This window comes from Nomascus leucogenys, chromosome 3 (assembly GCF_006542625.1).
Source record: "Nomascus leucogenys isolate Asia chromosome 3, Asia_NLE_v1, whole genome shotgun sequence".
NCBI lineage: Eukaryota > Metazoa > Chordata > Mammalia > Primates > Hylobatidae > Nomascus > Nomascus leucogenys.
In genome coordinates this window covers 88,337,666-88,357,907 of record NC_044383.1, presented here as the reverse complement: position 1 = coordinate 88,357,907, position 20,242 = coordinate 88,337,666, and the positions used below count along the sequence as shown (strand labels likewise).

Genomic DNA, 20,242 nt, shown 5'->3' with positions numbered 1-20,242 from the left:
AGTATTCTTAGATATTTTTTCTTAACATAAGAGTGAGGGGAAATTTTTAAAAGGCATTGACAAAATAATCTACTTTTAAATTCAATTTTAAAAACGTAAATTCTAACAATTATTATTAGATCTTAATTTGTAATAAAATTAATATTATTAATATGATAGAGCAGATATTCAATAAGCTTCTAATCTAGTAGTCTAATGACAACGTAACAATCTTCCTCATATTTCCTTTCTAGTTGTATGTTTCTCTCCAGCAAAATATATATTACAAGATATTTTTTAGAAAAACATATTTAAAATACCTGGCATTCATACAGAATGTAAGATGATTTAAGAATTATTATAAATTTATTCAAGGGTAATAGATATTTATTGCCAGATATATGCACTGATTGTGAGTCATTGGTGAAAATAACATATTCAGCTGGGTTCATTCTGGGATTCAAGCATTTGGCGCAACTCTTAGTACTTATGGGTAGCCAATAGATATTGTTGAATAAATAAATGAATAAATGAGAAATAAATTTTTAATATTTTATGGAATCTAAATAGTGCTTACTAGAGGCTCAACAACTATTTGATTAATTGAGTGAGCAATTGATAGAATAAACAAAAGAGGAAACGCAACCAGTCAAAGGTGTGGTTTGGTAGCTAAGAAGATAGAGCGGGTTAATTGTAATAATAATAACAGGAACGACATCAGATAATGACCATAACAAAAGTAAAATTAATAATGTTGAGAAATTTTGACAATATTTAAATCACTCATTATAATTTAGTTTTGAGATAAAGTGTTTTTATTCCTAAGTATTACGTAATTCCCTAACAGTTAATATTATGTAAATTTCAATAACTAATAAATACGAAATCTGTTATTAAAGTGGTAGTTATTTTATGCCTTTGTTTCTGTGACTTTCAATGAAAATAAAATACATACTTAAGAATTTTTTGAAACATGATCTTTATCTATAATTGTTATGGAGACAAAGAATATACTTAAAGATAAAATACCATATTAATTATGACATCAACAATGATGTCAATGAATGTATCAGTGACCTCTACATGACATGACATAATTTTTTTGATAGGTAAAATAAAAATGCTAAAGGAAGCATTAAAATAAATGTATTTTAAATTCTAACAGATAGTGATTCCATTTAAGTTACAAAGGCAATTAAATTATACAATTTAAACTTGAACATTTTATTTGCCTTTGCACGTCATAAATTTCTTTTATAGTAAAAGTTCAATACCACGTCGAAGTATATTTTAAGTAAACAAATTCATTTGATTTTGGATGTTCAGAATTTAAAATTTAAATTGACCATATTCAGACTTTGCTTTTAATCTGATTTTTCAGTTTTATTTTTTCAAATTTAGAAATATTTTAAACAAGATTATTTTAAGATTGAAAATTGAACGAAATATTCTGAGAAAATCCAGAAAATATTTATCCTTGTGTTATTGCTTTACCAAGAATCTCGAATATTATATATTACTTAACACAGTTTGTCTACCATTATTACTTAATGGGATATCTATTAATTCACCTATAAATGACTATTTTAAACTTATTTTTTTATGAGGCAATTTGTTTTGAAATTGTGGAATAAGAAAGTGAAATAGTATCATTTTCCTATCTGTTCACTTAATAACTATGACAAAATATAACAGCAACATTTCAAAATATAAAAGCAGTAGTAGCAGTTAAAAAAAATGGTACATTAGCTGACTTTATGTTCTCAAATAGGATGACATACTTGAATTTCTTTCATGTAAAATCAGTACAGATTACCATAATTATACAGATGCTGTCTACGATGGTTTATCAAGCGAGTTACAGAAATATTTTGAAAAGTTAGATAAGTGCATATCCATCCATATGCCTCTATTTGCAAATGTACTTTTTTAAGCTAGAAGGGAAACCAGATGTTTCAGTATTTGCTTTGAATCTAACTTCAAAAGCTGTGGGCTTGGAAAATTAGGAATAACTAAATTTCCTAATACAAATGTGAAGTAACCTAAAACTCTGTGTTTAAGATCTCCAGAAAAGTACTGTTAGACCTAATTCAGCTTGACTAATGCCCACACAGTTGCCTCGAAGTTGTCTCATGACACTTTCCTCTAGGCTTTATTTCTATCCTCCTGGGAAATTTGTTAATTTAAGAAAAACAAGCGTACATGCAAACATTAAGGAAACCTTTTTCTATATTTTGGAGTATTTATTTTTCTGTTTGGCCTGTGGGCTAGCTGAAGAGTTTTCTAGCCACTGAATTGCTTAATCTGAAACTCTTGCACTTATTTCTCTGAACACATAAACTAGAGTGGCTCTGTCTGTCACTATAAAAAAGATGTAATTGGTCCAAAGATGATCAAAAATGTGAAGGCTGTTTTATTTTCACAGAAGGTAGAAAAAGCTGGAGCAAAAATTTTAGGAACTTCATACTCCAAATTCTCATTACTATGGGGAGAACCCCAAAAGTCACATAAAATTTTAATAGGCTCTACTGTACAGCTTCAAATGCTATATGGCAATATGCTTCCAATACATAGTTTTAGGCAAATGCAAATAATAATTATCTGAAGAACACAGTTCTTAATATTTAATTAGGCAAAAATAATGCATTTGTAAAATAATTACATATAAATATGTAAAAAATTATCTGTGTACAAATATATAAAAATATTATGCTACCGTTTTTTTTTGAGATGGAGTCCTGCTACGTCTGCCAGGCTGGAGTGCAGTGGCATGATCTTGACTTATTGCAATCTCCACCTCCCAGGTTCAAGCGATTCTCCTGCCTCAGCCTCCCAAGTAGCAGGGACTACAGGTGCACACCACCACGCCCAGTTAATTTTTGTATTTTTAGTAAAGACGGGGTTTCACCATTTTGGCCAGGATGGTCTCAGTCTCCTGACTTTGTGATCTGCCCGCCTCGGCCTCCCAAAGTGCTGGGATTACAGGCATGAGCAATTGCACCCGGCCAGTATTACGCTACTTCTAATTGATTTTAGTCATTTTTTAACTGAATGAACTAAAGATTTTTATGGCTAGAAGAAAATACATTACTTCATTAGAAAAAAAATGTTTAATTCCTTATTGAAAAATGAGTTCAATTCTTTACAAATATCCTTACTGATAAATTTATCAAAAGAATCCATGTAACGTAATTGAAAAGTCACTGCATATATAATTTTGGTTATACAGCACAAAACATATATATATATGTACACTTTATAGGTATTTTTATCACCATGAAAAATTATATGTAGAATTCTAATTGATTTTTAATTCAGTTATCTTTTTGATATTTAAAAATATATAAAAATTCTAAGAATATAATGAATATGTGGCTTAACTCCATGTCAATAGAGTCCTGAGTCCTGAGGCACAATACTAATCATCTTAATTAAGGCAAAAGTAAATTAAATCATATTGAAATAATCTATCAGTTGAAAGTTTGATAATGAGGTAGGCGTAAATAACCATGATTACAAATTTCCACCTCCGAGAGTAAAATAAAGTAATACCATCAACATAGATTGATCTGTATCACATATTTTAAAGGCCACTATTAAAATATAAAATTTATATATTTTTCATTTAGGCATTTGTTTTTCTTAATTTTTATTTTTTATAGAGATAGAGTCTCCCTATGTTGACCAGGCCGGTCTCAAACCCCTGACCTCAAGGCAATTCTTCTATCTTGGGCTCCCAAAGTGTTTGGATTATAGGCATGAGCCACCATGCCAGCTTGGCATTTTATCTTCTGATCCTATGACTTGAAACATACCCTACATGTCAATTACAATAAGGTACTTTTTGTAGTGACATTTATTCTGTGAAAAAAAACAAGAAAAAAACACAAATATTATGTAGAATACTAAGGTAGTCCTTTTATAGTTAGAATGTTTATTATAAATGTCTTGGTTCCTTAAAAAAGGCCTCCTTTTAAATTTTAGTACTTTGGTTTTTCTTGTAACTGAATTATTAACTCAAGTTAGTAAAACATGTTGTTTTAGTTTTGGTTCATCAGAAATCTTCGAAGTGAGGCAATGATTCATTTATCTTATTGATTTAAAAAGCTTTTATATTCTGGTTAAGAAAACAGTAATCCCTACAACACTTATAGCTTACTGACATAACCAGCACGCTCTCTGCCCACAAAGACAGGATAGTACATTTTAATACATGAATGTGATTCTTAAAATTTCATTATTTCTCAGCACCCCGTGGAAAATAAAGAACAGAAAAAGTAAAATTGATTGTGACTTTTGACAATTATTAGTTAGATAAAGGAGGTAACAATTGCCAAAAAAATCACAAAAGTGAGCATGTTACCTGGCTATGACAAAGAGCACACAACTGACACCCAAGTAAGCCAGCAGAATATACATCCAGATATCAGGGGAGAGAGGATTCAGGAAGGAGAAGACGCCTGGGTTTGTACCATTGGGCTTGCGGTACAAAATACTTATTCCAAGTGTCATAAAGGGCTTGGAAAAGTCGATGACCTTCTCTCGAACATAGGTAATAGCCAGTGGAGCAACTGCAAGGTCAGCTTTCTGTAGACAGAAACAAACAAAAAAAAAAAGAAAAGAAAGAAAGAAAAAATTGATTTTCAGTCACAGGAAAAAATCAGTAATCAAATTAAATAAAACAAAGGCTTTACACTCAATTGTCTCAGTAACGATTATGTTAAAATTCAAAGCATTCCTTACTCTGAAGTAAAGAATCTGATTTATTGCACTAATCATTTCTATGTTCTTCTAGATTAGCAAATCAGCATTTATTGGAAGTAGATATAGAAAAAAAACTTCATAGAATAAAAAAACTGAAGAAATTATTGTACACTCAGTACATGAATTATGCTACTAGCCTTCTCATCATTGCTTTTATTTTAAACTTTAAAAATCTATTTAATATTAATTATTTTCTTAACACATTGGTCAAATTATAATAGTAATAATAACTACATCAAATTATATAGCTGAGAATTAAGAGACATTTCTTATTTTAAAATATAGAATACAGTTAAAAGACTTTAGTCTTTAAATAGTTAAAATATTGTTTGAAACATCTCTCAGTGTGATTCTGTTTACTACCTCTGAATTTTGTTTCTATCCCTCTCATTTGTTTTATATTATTTAATGAAAATCCTCACAGCCTTGCCTAAATCTCATTAGGAAATGAGTTTTTCCATTTTCACAAAGTTGCTAATTTTCCGCGGTAGCTTAAATATGTTGAATTAGTAACGCTTTTCACTCACCAGGTTATAATTATCTTTCAAAGATGAACTTAAGCTCTAATATATTGTAAGAAATAATTATAATATTTTAAAATAACGAAAGCATCTATGATGAGAAGCTATATTGCTACATTCATTTTATTATTAATAAACGTAAAAACTTTCAAAGAGTAAAGAACAAAATGTTCACCGTCAAGAGTTAGAGAAAGACATAAAAAAATGAAATTATCCCTCCATGTTTTCTTGTCTCAGGCAATGTCAAAGGACTTAACGAAGAAACTTTTCTAAGTTTGTTGACAATATTATTCTCTGTGTGTGTTTTTGTGCATTTGTGTGTTGGTGGTGTGCAGGGAAAGAACATTGAAATGCTTGGAAAGAGTATCTTTGAGAGGAGCTACGGAGAAAGAAAGACATTTCTCTAAAAACCAGGAGGAAAAAGGTTTTAAAAATTCTGGGGGAGCGCATCATCATATTTCATATTCATAAATCAAAGAAAATATCAATTTAAAAGAATAATTGGTAATATTCTTTAGGTAGCTGCTGTACAACAGCACTATGTTAAGAACTTCACAGGAATTGTCACATTCCCCATAAAACTTACAGAATCCTACTATTATTTCCTGTTTCAGATAAGGAAAATGAAGCCTTGAGAAGTTAGAAAACTTGCTCATTTTCATAGAGTTAATTAATCACTGGAACCAGGGTGTAAAGTCAAGCTGTGGGAGTCTATACCTAGAGTGTAACCATGACATGCATCTCAAAAACCAACAATGGAATCATAGAAGAGTCATTCATTCATTCATTCAATAATTTGTACAGATGGAAAGGGAAATACATAGAAACAACTCTAGTAATTGATAGATTACAGTCTTTCAGAATCTGGAGGTTCAGGTGTAGAGTGCAGGCAGAGGGAATATTTTCTGCAGGAAGGAGGCAGCACTTCCTCTAAGACGTAAGGGAGAAACTAAAAATTGTTTGAAAAAGTGAACAACTTTGTTAACAGAAAGTAGTTGATATGGTTTGGCTGTATGTCCTCACCCAAATCTCACACTGAATTTTAATCTGCATGTGTTGAAGGCGGGGCTTGGTGGGAGGTGATTGCATCATGGAGGTGGTTTCTGATGCTTTAGCACCAGCCCTCTACTGCTGTCTCCTGATAGAGTTCTCAGGAGACCTGGTTGTTTAAAAGTGTGTAGCACTTCTCCCTTCCCCCTTCCCCCTCTCCAGTGCTCTGCCACGTGAGGAGGGTACTTGCTTCCCCTCTCCCTTCCGCCAGGATTGTAAGTTTCCTGAGGCTTCCATAGCCATGCTTCCTATACAGCCTACAGAACTGTAAGTCAATTGAACCTCTTTTCTTCATAAGTTACCCAGTCTTAGGTAGTTCTTTATAGCAGTGTGAGAATGGACTAATGCAGTAGTATTTTAATAAATATAAACTTCAGGTAAAAAGTGAACAGCATAAAGTAGTAGTTTGTCTGTGTTTGGAGGGTTGACTACACAGCACAATTTATGTATGTGTTACTTCATTCTGTAATCTCCTTTCTCTTAGGCATATGAAAAGCAAAATTTTATCACATATAAACCATATAAGCGAATATGGTATAAAGTGGTAACTTTTTGTTTTTTAATTGACAGATAAAATTTTATATATTTATCGTACACAACATGATGTTTTGAAGTACATATACATTGTGAAATGACTAGTCTAGCTAATTAACATATGGATTACCTCACATAGTTATCATTTTTATGGTGAAAATACTACATCCACTCTCTTCTTATATAGAATATTAAAAAGTTAATTTCATAGAAGTAGAGAGAAAAGGCCAGGCACGCTGGCTCACACCTGTAATCCCAACACTCTGGGAGGCTGAGGTGAGCGGATCATGAGGTCAGGAGATCGAGACCATCCTGGCCAACATGGTGAAACTCCATCTCTACTAAAATACAAAAAAAAAATAAAAAATAGCCGGGTGTGGTGGCACACGCCTGTAGTCCCAGCTACTCGGGAGGCTGAAGCAGGGGAATCACATGAACCCAGGAGGCGGAGATTGCAGTGAGCCGAGATCGCACCATTGCATTCCAGCCTGGCGACAGAGGGAGACTCTGTCTCAAAAAAAAAAAAAGTAGAGAGAATGGTGGTTACTAGGGGATGGGCTGATTATAGGGATAGCGGGAAAGGTTGTCAAGAGGAAATAAAACTTCAGTTGGATAGGAGAAATATGTTCAAGAGATCTATTGTATAAAATGATTATTATAGGTAATAATATATTGCATTCTTGAAAAATGGTAAAATATTTCTAATTCATATACAGCAAAAAATGTTAGAAAAAAATTCAAATAACACATATTAAAAGAACACAGCTACATTATTCCAAAAAAGTTGTAATATAGGAATATATTAATAGGATTGAATAGTCATATATTAAATTTTAAAATTTCTTTAGCATTGCTTAAAATAAAAATTATATTCCAAATATGAAAGAGAAAAATAGAAATTATTTAATACTATAATACTTTTAATTATAAAAGATATTAGCCACTTAAAACAAAGGATACAAATAGACACATTCAGACATTTCATTACAAATTTAATGTATAAACAGACTGTATTACATCCATACAATGGAATAGTATTATTCATTTATAAAAACAAATGAGCTTTCAAGCCATGAAAAAGCATGGGGGAAACTTGTATGCATATTGCTAAGTGAAAGACACCAGAGAATTTAGAGGGTTAAGTTCAGAGCCTCTGAAAAGGCCATGTACTTTATGATTCCAATTATATGACATCCAGGAAAAGGCAAAATTACAGAGACAGTAAAAGATCAGTGGTTGCCAAGGATTCAAAAGAATTGAGATAGTGCTGAATATGTGGAGCACAGAAGGATTTTAGGGTGGTGAAACCATTGTGTAGGATGCTATAATGGTGGATACATATTATGCATTTATCAAGACTCATTAAAATTGTACAACACAAAGAGAGAACTCTAATGTAAACTATGGACTTTAATCATAAATGTATCAATAATAAATCATCAACTGTAACAAATGTATTACACTAATGGAAGTTGTTAATAATAGGGGAAAATGTGTATGGAAATGGAAAGGGAGAGGGTCCAGGAAAGTCTACTCTCTGCACAATTCGTCTGTAAACCTAAAATTTCACTAAAAAATAAATTATATATTTTTAAATAACAATATGTTGTTTTTACCATATCCTCAGTTAGTAGATATATTGTATTAAAACAATTTTGCTTGTGTTTGCAGCCCTGGATTGGGAAGGTGGAAGGGGAAAGAAAAATGAGTATCATAGTAATAGCTAGCATTAATGTGTCTATTATGAGGCAAAAATGTGCTATATTATTTGGAAGATTTTCATCTCTATTGATACTCACTACAGCCCTACAAAATTTGTAGCGTGATTTCCTTTTTACAAATGAAAAACAAAAACAGAATAGCTAACCCGAAACCTGAGATCTTAAGGAAAGTACGGCTCCAAAGATGACTTAACGATGCTCATTTCCCACTGTTTTTCTGTACAACCATTCAAATATATCATATCCATTTCTGTTGTGTTACTGGCTTTGTTATTTCCCTGCCCAAAATGATATTCTTTTTCTCTAGTATTCGAATTCTATAAGACACATCTCTGGTTCTTTTCCTCCTGAATACTCTATCCACATTAATTTCTCTTCAGTGAATTTGTATATAATTTATAAACAGAATCATGTAATTTAACATGTAGCAAATAATTTATGTTGTGTTATTTCTGGTTATTTCACATATAAGTCAACCAATATGATATGAGAAATTTGAATGCACATATGATTGTAACTGTATTGTCTCAGTTCCTGTGAGAGTAAAAACACTTGAAAGCCGGCAGGCATATCCTTCTATCAAAGCATGTAACTCTAAACTGAGGGAATGGTAAAGTTTCCCTCCCTGGAAATCTAACAAAGACACCTACACAGCAGCTATCTTATTAACTTAATAAGCATTAATTTAATATTCTACCATTCTATGTGAAACTCTTCCAAATTGTCTTATTCATCTTTATGATCATAATGAACCTAACATCCCTAAGGCATTGGATAAAATTTGACACCAAGGAACTGCTTAGTAAATGTCTGCCGAATACAATTTCAATTTAACTTACTAAAATTTTCAAAGAAAACCACTCAGAGAATTTTTAATTGAAACTTTTTTCTAGTCTTACTATAGAATAAAATTTATTTGTACAATAATATAATTCCAATTGAACTAACCATCTAGAGAGAACAGATTAATTCTTTTTACAGTTACATAACTAACAGCAATCTACTGATTATATCTTATAAAGCAATGGTAAAAATTATTGGTCTAATTTCTGGAAACTTAAACCAAAAATTAGATAACAAAGCATATCTTCATGAATGGCACAATGACTCCAAATTTGAATATGTTGTGAAGCTTTCTTCTTTATGAAGTTTCAGAAATCAAAGAACATAATGATCTTATTTTTATAATACATTATCTCCTCAGTGAAACATCTTATGCATACTTCTAAAGGTTCCTGCAATTTAACACTGGAAAATCAGTTCTAAGCGTTGTTTTCTTTTACATGATGTTGTTAAATGCTTAATAAAATGGGTAAAATAATTAAAGTAGTAAGTTCATATGAATAAATTGGTAACATTTATTCTAAGACACTTAAGCTAGTTAATTATCCATATTCAATGTAATGTCACATGTAAGTAATACCACACATTCCTAAACTCTCCACAATGCATAATGTGAACAAATAATTTGTCTCTGTGTATACTTGAAAGAAAACACAGTTCACCCTCTGTACACATGACACACCATCTCTGCCACTACCAACCTAGTCACATTGCCTGAACTCTTACAGTGGACTCCAACTGGTCCCCAATTTTCATTCTTGCCCAACTAGAATCTCTTTTCTATCCAAACTCCAGAAGGTTCTTTCTAAAATACATACCAGATTACCACTTTCAGCTCCGTATCCTCCAATGACATAGAACATGTTTGCCTACAAAGCACTACAAGATATGGCTTTATCAACATTAGTTCCATCATTCTTCTGGTCTTTCTCACTGTTGTTTCAACAACTCTGTCTGCCTTGCTAATCCTCAAATGAGTGTACACATTCCTTTTTCCAGGCCTTACACTTGCTATTCCCTCTCCTTGGAAAGCTTGTCCCTTTATACACACAAATGGCTTATTCTCTCATTTCATTCGTGTGCTTGCTTTGATGTCACTTTCGCAATGGGGTTTCCAGAGCATAGTGGCTATCACATTCGCCTGACAAATACTCAAAGGGGTCTTTCCTGAACTCTCATTCTATCCTTCTTTACCTCCATACAGTACTTTCATTTTCTTCATGAAATGTGCCATAAACAGACATTGTCAGTTGTCAGTCTTTTTGTATTAGAATGTAAGTTCTTTTTGAGTAAGGAGTTTCACTATTTTGCCCAATTCTGTAACTCCAGTGTCTAGTACAGTGACTGGCACAGAGTAGTCACTACATAACTATTTTTTGAATGAATAAAATTATCACTATTGCACATGGTAATTCTACCCTCAGGACCCCCTTTATTATATTATCATTATTATTATTATTATTATTTTTGCCAAAGAGAATACTCTTAAGGTTTGTATTTTCATTGATTTTTTTCACCAAATACTTCTTTTAGATTAGCTGTTGGGTCATTTTTGTTGTAAAGACCACATAGTAGTAAAGGTAGGGATATTTAATAAAAACGTCCTTGTATTTCATCACTCCCATCTCTCCAACAACTTCAGCCCACTGTTTCTGTTGAGGTCTCCATCTCTGGCAGCATGAATGAGAAATGCTGGATTATATGGTTAATACTGGGATCATATAAAAGGATAAAGAATTTTAAAAAATGAGATTTTTTATGTGCATGATTTTTAATTTTTGCTATGATAAATAATAGTAAATAACTGCTAAAATGTTTCATAAATATCTCTATGATTAACTGTTTTAGTTATTAACATAAACAAGTTATTGCATATGATTATGTCAGCACTCACTAGGTGTTGTTCAAGAAAAAACTGATGAGATTAAAGTTACGTAAGTTTAAAATATGAAAAAATTAAACTTGTTTAAATTGTATATTTTCCATACTATACAAAACCTAATATGTATTTGCAGTTTACAAAAACACAAACTTACATTTTAGAAATGTGAATTTAGTTCATTTTCACCAAACCAAGTAGTTACCACACAGTGCCCAAGAGAAAGTAAAGTGGGCAATTGAGTTATAAAATTCAGAGATTTCTCTCACACTTGTAGGGCATGAATATGAAATTATTTTTTAAAAAAACAGTAATAGATTTAGCTGCTGCTTCAGCACCTGCTTCTTGCTAATGGTGAAATAAGCCTGCTAATAATTTCAAATAATATTGAGTAAACTTACCAAACTTGCCATTAACGACAATGAAAAATAATCTTAACTGATGTCTTCAGAATAACTATGGGTCTAAAATGTTTCTAGAGTTTTGGGGGAGGATATCAACTGTTTTAGTTTAGTTTTGTTTTATTCCCTACCCAAATCTGATTTTGTTGTGCACTCCCAATTGTATGCTTCATAAATATTAGTATTTCTCTATACTAGAATTATTACAATATTTCCATGGAATAAATGTTGATATGGTTTTGCTATGTCCCCACCCAAATCTCTTCATAAACTGTAACTCCCTTAATATTCAGGTGTTGTGGGAGGGACCCAGTGGAAGATAATTGAATCATGGGAGTGGTTTCCCCCATACTGTCCTCATAGTAATGAGTAAATCTCATGAGATCTGAAGATTTTGTAAGGGGTTTCCCCTTTCACTTGGCTCTCATTCTCTCTTGTCTGCCACCATGTAAGACATGCCTTTTGCCTTCCCCCATGACTATGAGGCCTCCCCAGCCACATGGAACTGAATTCATTAAACTTCTTTTTTTTAATAAATTACCCAGTCTCAGGTATGTCTTTATCAGCAGCGTGAAAATGGACTAAGACAAATTTATTTACTTATTTATTTATTTTTAGGGACAGGGTCTTGCTCTGTCACCCAGGGTAGGGTGCAGTGGCTCAATCATAGCTCATTGCAGCCTTAAAATCCTGGGCTCAAGGGATCCTCCCACCTCAACCTCTTGAGTAGGTCAGACTACAGCCATGCACCACCACATCTGGCCAATTTTTCTGTTTTTTTTTTTTTTTTTTTTTTGAGATGTGTTCTGATAATGTCGCACAGGCTAGCTGGAATTTATATTTAATGCACTAGACAAATTACTTTTGTTCACTAGAAAAATATCAGTATGCAGAAATTTCCTGTTTTCTTCACGGTGATAATTCCTAAAAGACTAAACTTTTATTTAAAAATAATCTGAGATCTTGCATATCAATACTACAAATATGTATTATTTCTATTATTATAATAGATATTACTATGTCTGTTATTTTTATTGTTCATGAGCATAGTGCTGCACTAAACAATGTTTCTAATATTTTCTGTTTCTGATTTAGATATTACTGGTTTCTTGATTCTGAAGTAATTAGCATCTTTTGAAATCATAATTTAAGTGAAAAAAGTTATTCTGCCAAAGATAATTACCTATATATAAAATATGGTGTTACATTCTATAATTATTATATTTGAACATACGTAAAACCAAAACAAGGCTATTACTTAAAATGTAATATTATTATATATTTATCAAGCAAGTACTTGAAAAACTTCATTAATCAAATAAAACACAATTATAAACAATAAAGTAAGTCCACAAAATTTTTTATGGTTATTAAATTTAAGACTTTGAAGATTGAGATGCATCCATAAAAATTTTCTTTGGCCTAAGTTTGTAGAGTGACTTCAGTACAAATACAAATCTTTTCTGAAAATAAACTACGAAGACATGAAATGAGTAAATAGTTAAGTGATTGTTTTGCTTTATTTTTAGTTGCTGAAATGAAGACAATATGTTGCATATTTTGAGAACAAGGAAAACTAAGCTCCCTTTTTATAAATATATTCTAATTGAAACAATTCAGATGGAATCTCTGATATCAAATATAAAGTAATATGTTGTGGGATATTGTTAGCTACTATGTTTGAATGCTACCAATTCTTATTATTCTCATATGTTCATGCAGTTTTTCCAGGAATAAAATGAAGTAATAATCAATCAAATTACTCTTCTGTTTAGATATAAAAATAAGACTTGGAACAAAGACAAAATTATAAAAATGTTAAATATCCCTAATTTCAGAAGGTAATTATCATCCCTTCACTAGTTAAAAGAGTTCATATAAATATATCTCATAGTAAAATACAGTAAATTTCTATTTCCTCGACTGTGAAATAATATGACAGAATCTATCAATCAGTATCCACTGATAGACTTGGCAGAGTAGGAATATCAAGATATTTAAACATGATCCCTCCCAGAGCTTATACACAATTCTTTGAAGCAAGAAATACCCGGAGAAACTATAAGAACACAATAAATTATATAAGCAAGAGATCAGTGGAGTGGTTAGGAGAAGATTTATGGAATATTTGAGATAAGTTATGAGTGAGAAAGAGCAATATAGCAGTTAATAAACACAGATTCTGAACTCATTAGTGACCCGAACTGTCCAATTAGCAGCCACAATGTTTCTCTATATTTGGTTACCCCAAAGAAGGGTATATTTAATCTGCCAGTCTGATGAGCAAACCAAATATTCAGGTCACTGGAAACAACTCAAGGATCATAGCTAGACTTATAAGAATAGCCTTGAGTTCTGCCCACCAACCAGAATGATCACAGTCAGTTTTAGTTTTGTGTAGTTGGCTCTGACAACATGGGACAACATGATGTTTCAACATGATGTTTCAACTTGTCGGTTAATCAAACCCAGGTATTTAAAATAAGCCATATGAATCTAGGGCCCTATTGAGTCAGCAGTTTTATTTTTAGGCTATGGGTTGGTGGACAAAATTTCCTCCAATTTCATGTAAAGTCAAAATGTCACTGATGCCTGTCTGGCTGAGTTTTTGAGTTTCACTGCTTGAAATAGTGAGACCTCACTTTCCGTTTGAAAGTGAACTTCTGTGGTCCAAGTTTTCCTACCCCGAAACAGGAGTATCAGGCCATAAAGACACACAGTTTCTGGAGTTCTGGGGCTTCTTATTTTTATGCTAATACAGCTTCTTCCAGTTGCCCAACTCATGGGTTTGATGGGGTAAAAAAAAAAAATGTAGTGAGATCAACCAAATTAATAAGCAAGCAGAAATGATTTGAATTTTCAGATTATTGATATAATTGTTGCTGTCCTTTAGGTTATGATCATGACTATGATGTGACTTTAGGACTAGGTGGCTGAGAGGTTCAAGAACCCAAGAAGCATAGAGTCCAGGGTAATGGATGAGTCTTCCGTAAGGACACTGAGTTCAAATAAAATTATGAAATTGGCTCTCTTAAAGTGAAAGGCTATGAGTCCATTGCCAAAATAAGTGATGCATATGTAATTGTGGTCAGAAAGTGAGTAGGTGATAACATAAGAATGAAAGGAATGGTATATCCAGAGAAATGAGCCTCAAAGAAGCATGTATTTTTTCTGGGTTCTAGAGAAATCATGAATTAAAACAGCAATGGGAAATAGGTTAAGCATTAGGGCTATTTAACTACATTCCACTTTGTCTTTCTTTGTGTACATGGAATATTGTCCTCCTTTCTTACCTTTAAGTTGAGCACAGTAATATGGTTTACCTTGATCAAGGAATGTAAGCAGAAGTTGTGTACTTTCACTTCTGTGAAGAAACTTTTGAGAGACGGTATGCAGTTCACCATGTTCTCTCATTTCGCTTCCCAGAAGTAAAAGCACACCACGTGGTAGTGGCTCCATCAGCCTGAGTCCTTGAGTGAGAAAATATGGAACAGAGCCTTCAGCTGACCTATGCTTTATAAGCAGTGTTAATAAGAAACAATCTCTGTAGGTATAAACTACTAAGATTTTTGAGTTTATAACAGTAAAATAATCAGTACATACTGCTTAATCCAGGTAGGGAAAAGAATCCGAACCAGACTCTTAAAATAAGTGGAGTGTGAGAGACAGAGCAGCCAGCACTGGCAGAGCTATGGAATGAGCAGTTTGAATAGAAGAGAAGTGAAACAAGATAGTAAATAATGAAGAAAGATTAGGAATGAAAGGAGATTACTCATAATGGAGGACACTGAGAATTCAGAGACCATAACGAATGACTTGTAAGAGAAAGCGTGATAAGTCAGAGCAAAGTCAACAGAGCTCAATGTGTTCTGGAAATAAAAATACAGAGAGAGTTAAATAGACCAGAGAGTCTCAAAATTGTTTAAAATATCTAATAGTAATAAATTTGTGAGGTATATTGTGTTTAGATTAACACAGAATCATTTTAATGTTTAAAACAAAACACTACTGGGAATACAAATAGCAATTTCTCTTGGCCTCCCATGTAATTCTCAGACACACTGATATTTTATGAAGGGGATTGGTTACCAATCTTCTATTCTTCCTTCACTCTAATTTTATATGTACTAGACTAAATAGAAAAAAAATAACTTGACATTTTGAAGGCTCCATCCCTAGATTCCATTGAGAATGCAAACTTTTACTTGTTTACTCTATTGATAATTTCCATGGGAAATTGGGTAAATGGTTGAGGAAGTGAGATGCCTGAGTTTATGTTTTCATTTATATCAGAAATTTTGCTATTATTTCCATCAAGAAAAAAATACGAATGACAGCTAACATTTATTTAGTACATAATATAATATAATATAATATAATATACCTGGCACGATTCTAAGCACTTCATACATTTTAGGTCATTTAATCATTACTATGAAGAATGTGCTTTCATCAATGCCCTTTGTTAAGTGAGAGAAGTGAGGCTCAGAGAACATAAGCAAGTTGCCCAAGATCACACTTCAAATAAAGAGTGGAGGGAGATTTGAAAACTTGACTGATTCCCAAGTCATTCTACAGGTTACAGTTACAAAGCCTTTTAAAAAACAAAATACATTTGATGGACTGTTTATCTCTCCACATAGAATGCAAATGTATTAAGGAACAATGAATTGCAAAATAGAGCTCAACAAAAAAAGCAAATAAAGATGTATCATTTCCTTGCTAAGTTATCAAAGTTAATATTGACATTTAAACATGAGTTGTTGTCCTTGACAAAATACTGAATCTTAGTCTATTCAAATACTTATTTTGTACCCAGATGTTTTTATTCTTTTAAAACTATTTTTAACGTACACGTACACACATAAATGCCATGTTTGTATAGTTATCTGTTGATATACAGGGGAAATTGGTTTCAGGGCCTCTGTCGAATACCAAAATTCATCGGTGCTCAAATCCTTTATATGAAGTATATAGTATTTGCATACAACCTATGCACATCCTCCTGTATACTTTAAATCATCTCTAGATTGCTCATAATAATTAAGTCAATGTAGATGCTATGTAAATAGTTGTTATACTGCATTGCTTAGGGAATGAAAAGCAAAAAATAGTCTGCATGTTCAGTACAGACACAACTATCCTTCCCTAGCCCCAGTGTTTTCAATCCTCAGTTGGTTGAATCTGGAACCCAAGGATAAAGAGGGCCAATTGGCCAACTGTATGTATTCATAAACATCTATATGCATATATACACATATACATATATACTCTACATATACATATGTGAAGTATAAAAACATAAACATAAACATATATATGTGTGTGTGTGTTCGTCTGTGTTTAGTTGTAACATTGCACCAATTACTTTAGGAAAAGTGTGAAGATCGTTTGTTTCTTAAGTGGCCCATGATTTGTATAGAGGGAATACAAAAGCATATCAGAATGCTAGTATTATTATTTGTATGCATATTACATACTCTTTTAATTAACAAATTCAACTTCACCTGTTATGACAAACAATAACATAAAAAGTTTATGTATAGAGATGTATGCGAATGAGTTCATTTATAATAACATACCTAGAAGTAACATATTGTTGACTTAATGTAGTGAAATAACCTAAAAATACTGGCCACAAGATTCATCATAAATCAAAAAGTTCTTTACACAATGATTGACTGATTTGAGAACAGAAGGATGCTGGGTGTTTTTTACTAAGGCTATTTCTGGCAGTCATCCACGAATTGCAACTGCACAACCTTACAAACAGCATAGAAATTGACTATTTTAACAAAAGGTCTCACCAGGATAATGAGTAGTGCACATTAAATCTCACTGTGCATTGATAAGCTCTCTTTGAACTTTGCCAAGCTTTCAACAATGGTGACAGGCCTCTGGCACTTTCAGAATAAGTGGGCCCTGAATGGTGTTGCAGGGATGAGGCTTTGTGTGTGTGTGTGTGTGTGTGTCTGTTTGTTTTTGTTTTCTAAGGAAACCAAATTTTAATCATTTAGACTTGTTTTCATTTCTAATTAGATCTCGGTTCTTAAGAAAACTTGTGAAATATCAGAAAGGAATCTATCACAGTTATTATCTATAAAAAAGGATCTAGATTCTTTTTTAGATTAATCTTTAAGGTTGTATATTTAGGTCCCAAGGTAAGAAAAGCTTCTGCAAACATTTCAAAGGCATTATGAGGAGGAAAAATGTACAGGTTAGGTTATATGAAATGCGTAACACTTAATTTTAGCCTACAAAAATGACAATTTCGTGTTTCAAACTTATTTTACTATTTACATAATTAACAAGCTCACCTAAACACGTATTCTTCTTAAATTTTGACTTCCTAAATACAGGCTTCCGATTTTATGTGTAACTCAAATTAAGTTTTTATTTGTAATGTTGATCCCAAGATGAGAGATCTTTACACACACACACACACACACACACACACACACACACACAAACACATACACACACACACACACAATATATGTAATTCTAGAAGAAAACAGGACTCCACAGAAGACTGTCTATAAGAATAAATAAATAATAAATGGGAAGTAAAGCAAACAAATTTGTAAAATATGTTCAATCTAAACACGAAAGAATCAGATTAGAACTAATATAATAGCAGATGTCAGCAGAATGGTTGATCAGTTTAAGCTTCCTAAGGTCCTTGTATTGTTTGGAAGAAGGGTGAAATATTGGTTATCAATATCTTGTTAACTTTGCTGGTTAAAATTTCCATAAAAACCCCTAAATAATAAAGAGAAATAAAGCTTATAACTTCCAATTAATAGAGGGGAAAAAACAATGAGTCAAAGAAAACTTATTCAATGTAAAAGAAGTCAAGTAAAGAGAAAAACAAGAAGAAAGCAAATTTAGAAAATAGAAATGAAATTTTCATCAGAAATAAATAATTAATGTGTTACTACTTTCTTAATTTAGGAAAAGTAGTTATTTCTGTAAAAAAAAAAATAGCCTACTCAATTGCACTGTAACATCTTTGAGACATTTCTGTTTCGGCTGAGCAGATATATGATGGTCTACCAAGCAAAATGAAAGAAAAAATAGTATGTGTAGATTATTATCTCTAAGAAAGGATGCTCTGATTCTAAATGACTAGCAATAGTACTTAAAAAGAAATACCCCCAAAATACAGGACAAGAGATCTCTTACAGAGGTTTTGTCCTTGGTTTCTTGTCCACCGATTTGTAAATTGGCTTCTAACTGCACCTATCAACAAGGATTAAGAGGAATGGGAAACACTCATCCTTGTTACACTCAGATTAAAAATTAACGTCCATTTTACACAAGGCAGGGATGCCTTCTCTCACCACTCCTATTCAACATAGTGTTGGAAGTTCTGGCCAGGGCAATCAGGTAGGAGAAAGAAATAAAGGGTATTCAATTAGGAAAAGAGGAAGTCAAATTGTCCCTGTTTGCAGATGACATGATTGTATATCTAGAAAACCCCTTCATCTCATCCCAGAATTTCCTTAAGCTGTTAAGCAACAGCAAAGTCTCGAGATACAAAATCAATGTGCAAAAATCACAAGCATTCTTATACACCAATAACAGACAAACAGAGAGCCAAATCATGAGTGAACTCCCATTCGCAACTGCTTCAAAGAGAATAAAACACCTAGGAATCCAACTTACAAGGGATGTGAAGGACCTCTTCAAGGAGAACTACAAACCACTTACCAACGAAATAAAAGAGCAGACAAACAAATGGAAGAACACGCCATGCTCATGGATAGGAAGAATCAATATCGTGAAAATGGCCATACTGCCCAAGGTAATTTATAGATTCAATGCCATCCCCATCAAGCTACCAATGACTTTCTTTCCAGAATTGCAAAAAACTACTTTAAAGTTCATATGGAACCAAAAAAGAGCCCGCATTGCCAAGACAATCCTAAGCCAAAAGAACAAAGTTGGAGGTGTCACGCTACCTGACTTCAAACTATATTACAAGGTTACAGTAATCAAAACAGCATGGTACTGGCACCAAAACAGAGATATAGACCAATGGAACAGAACAGAGCCCTCAGAAATAATACCACACATCTACAACCATCTGATCTTTGACAAACCTGGCAAAAACAAGAAATGGGGAAAGCATTCCCTATTTAATAAATGGTGCTGGGAAAACTGGCTAGCCATATGTAGAAAGCTGAAACTGGATCCCTTCCTTACACCTTATACAAGAATTAATTCAAGATGGATTAAAGACTTACATGCTAGACCTAAAACCATAAAAACCCTAGAAGAAAACCTAGGCAATACCATTCAGGACATAGGCATGGGCAAGGACTTCATGTCTAAAACACCAAAAGCAATGGCAACAAAAGCCAAAATTGACAAATGGGATGTAATTAAACTAAAGACCTTCTGCAGAGCAAAAGAAACTACCATCAGAGTGAACAGCCAAACTTCAGAATGGGAAGAAATTTTTGCAACCTACTCATCTGACAAAGGGCTAATATCCAGAATCTACAATGAACTCAAACAAATTTACAAGAAAAAAACAAACAACCC

General features: G+C 32.6%; 1 protein-coding gene across 12 annotated transcripts in view; it reads right to left on the bottom strand.

The window, feature by feature from the left end:
* The window catches only part of GRIK2 (glutamate ionotropic receptor kainate type subunit 2), a 672,448-nt gene that overhangs the window by 168,380 nt on the left and 483,826 nt on the right, over nt 1–20,242 (bottom strand). For 11 of the 12 annotated variants that reach the window (XM_030809503.1, XM_003258377.4, XM_030809504.1 and 8 more), the window contains one exon: nt 4,343–4,566. In XM_030809503.1, the coding sequence (XP_030665363.1) occupies nt 4,343–4,566 (224 nt within the window). The remainder of the gene's footprint in view (nt 1–4,342; nt 4,567–20,242) is intronic. The other variant, XM_030809511.1, reaches the window with a different exon arrangement.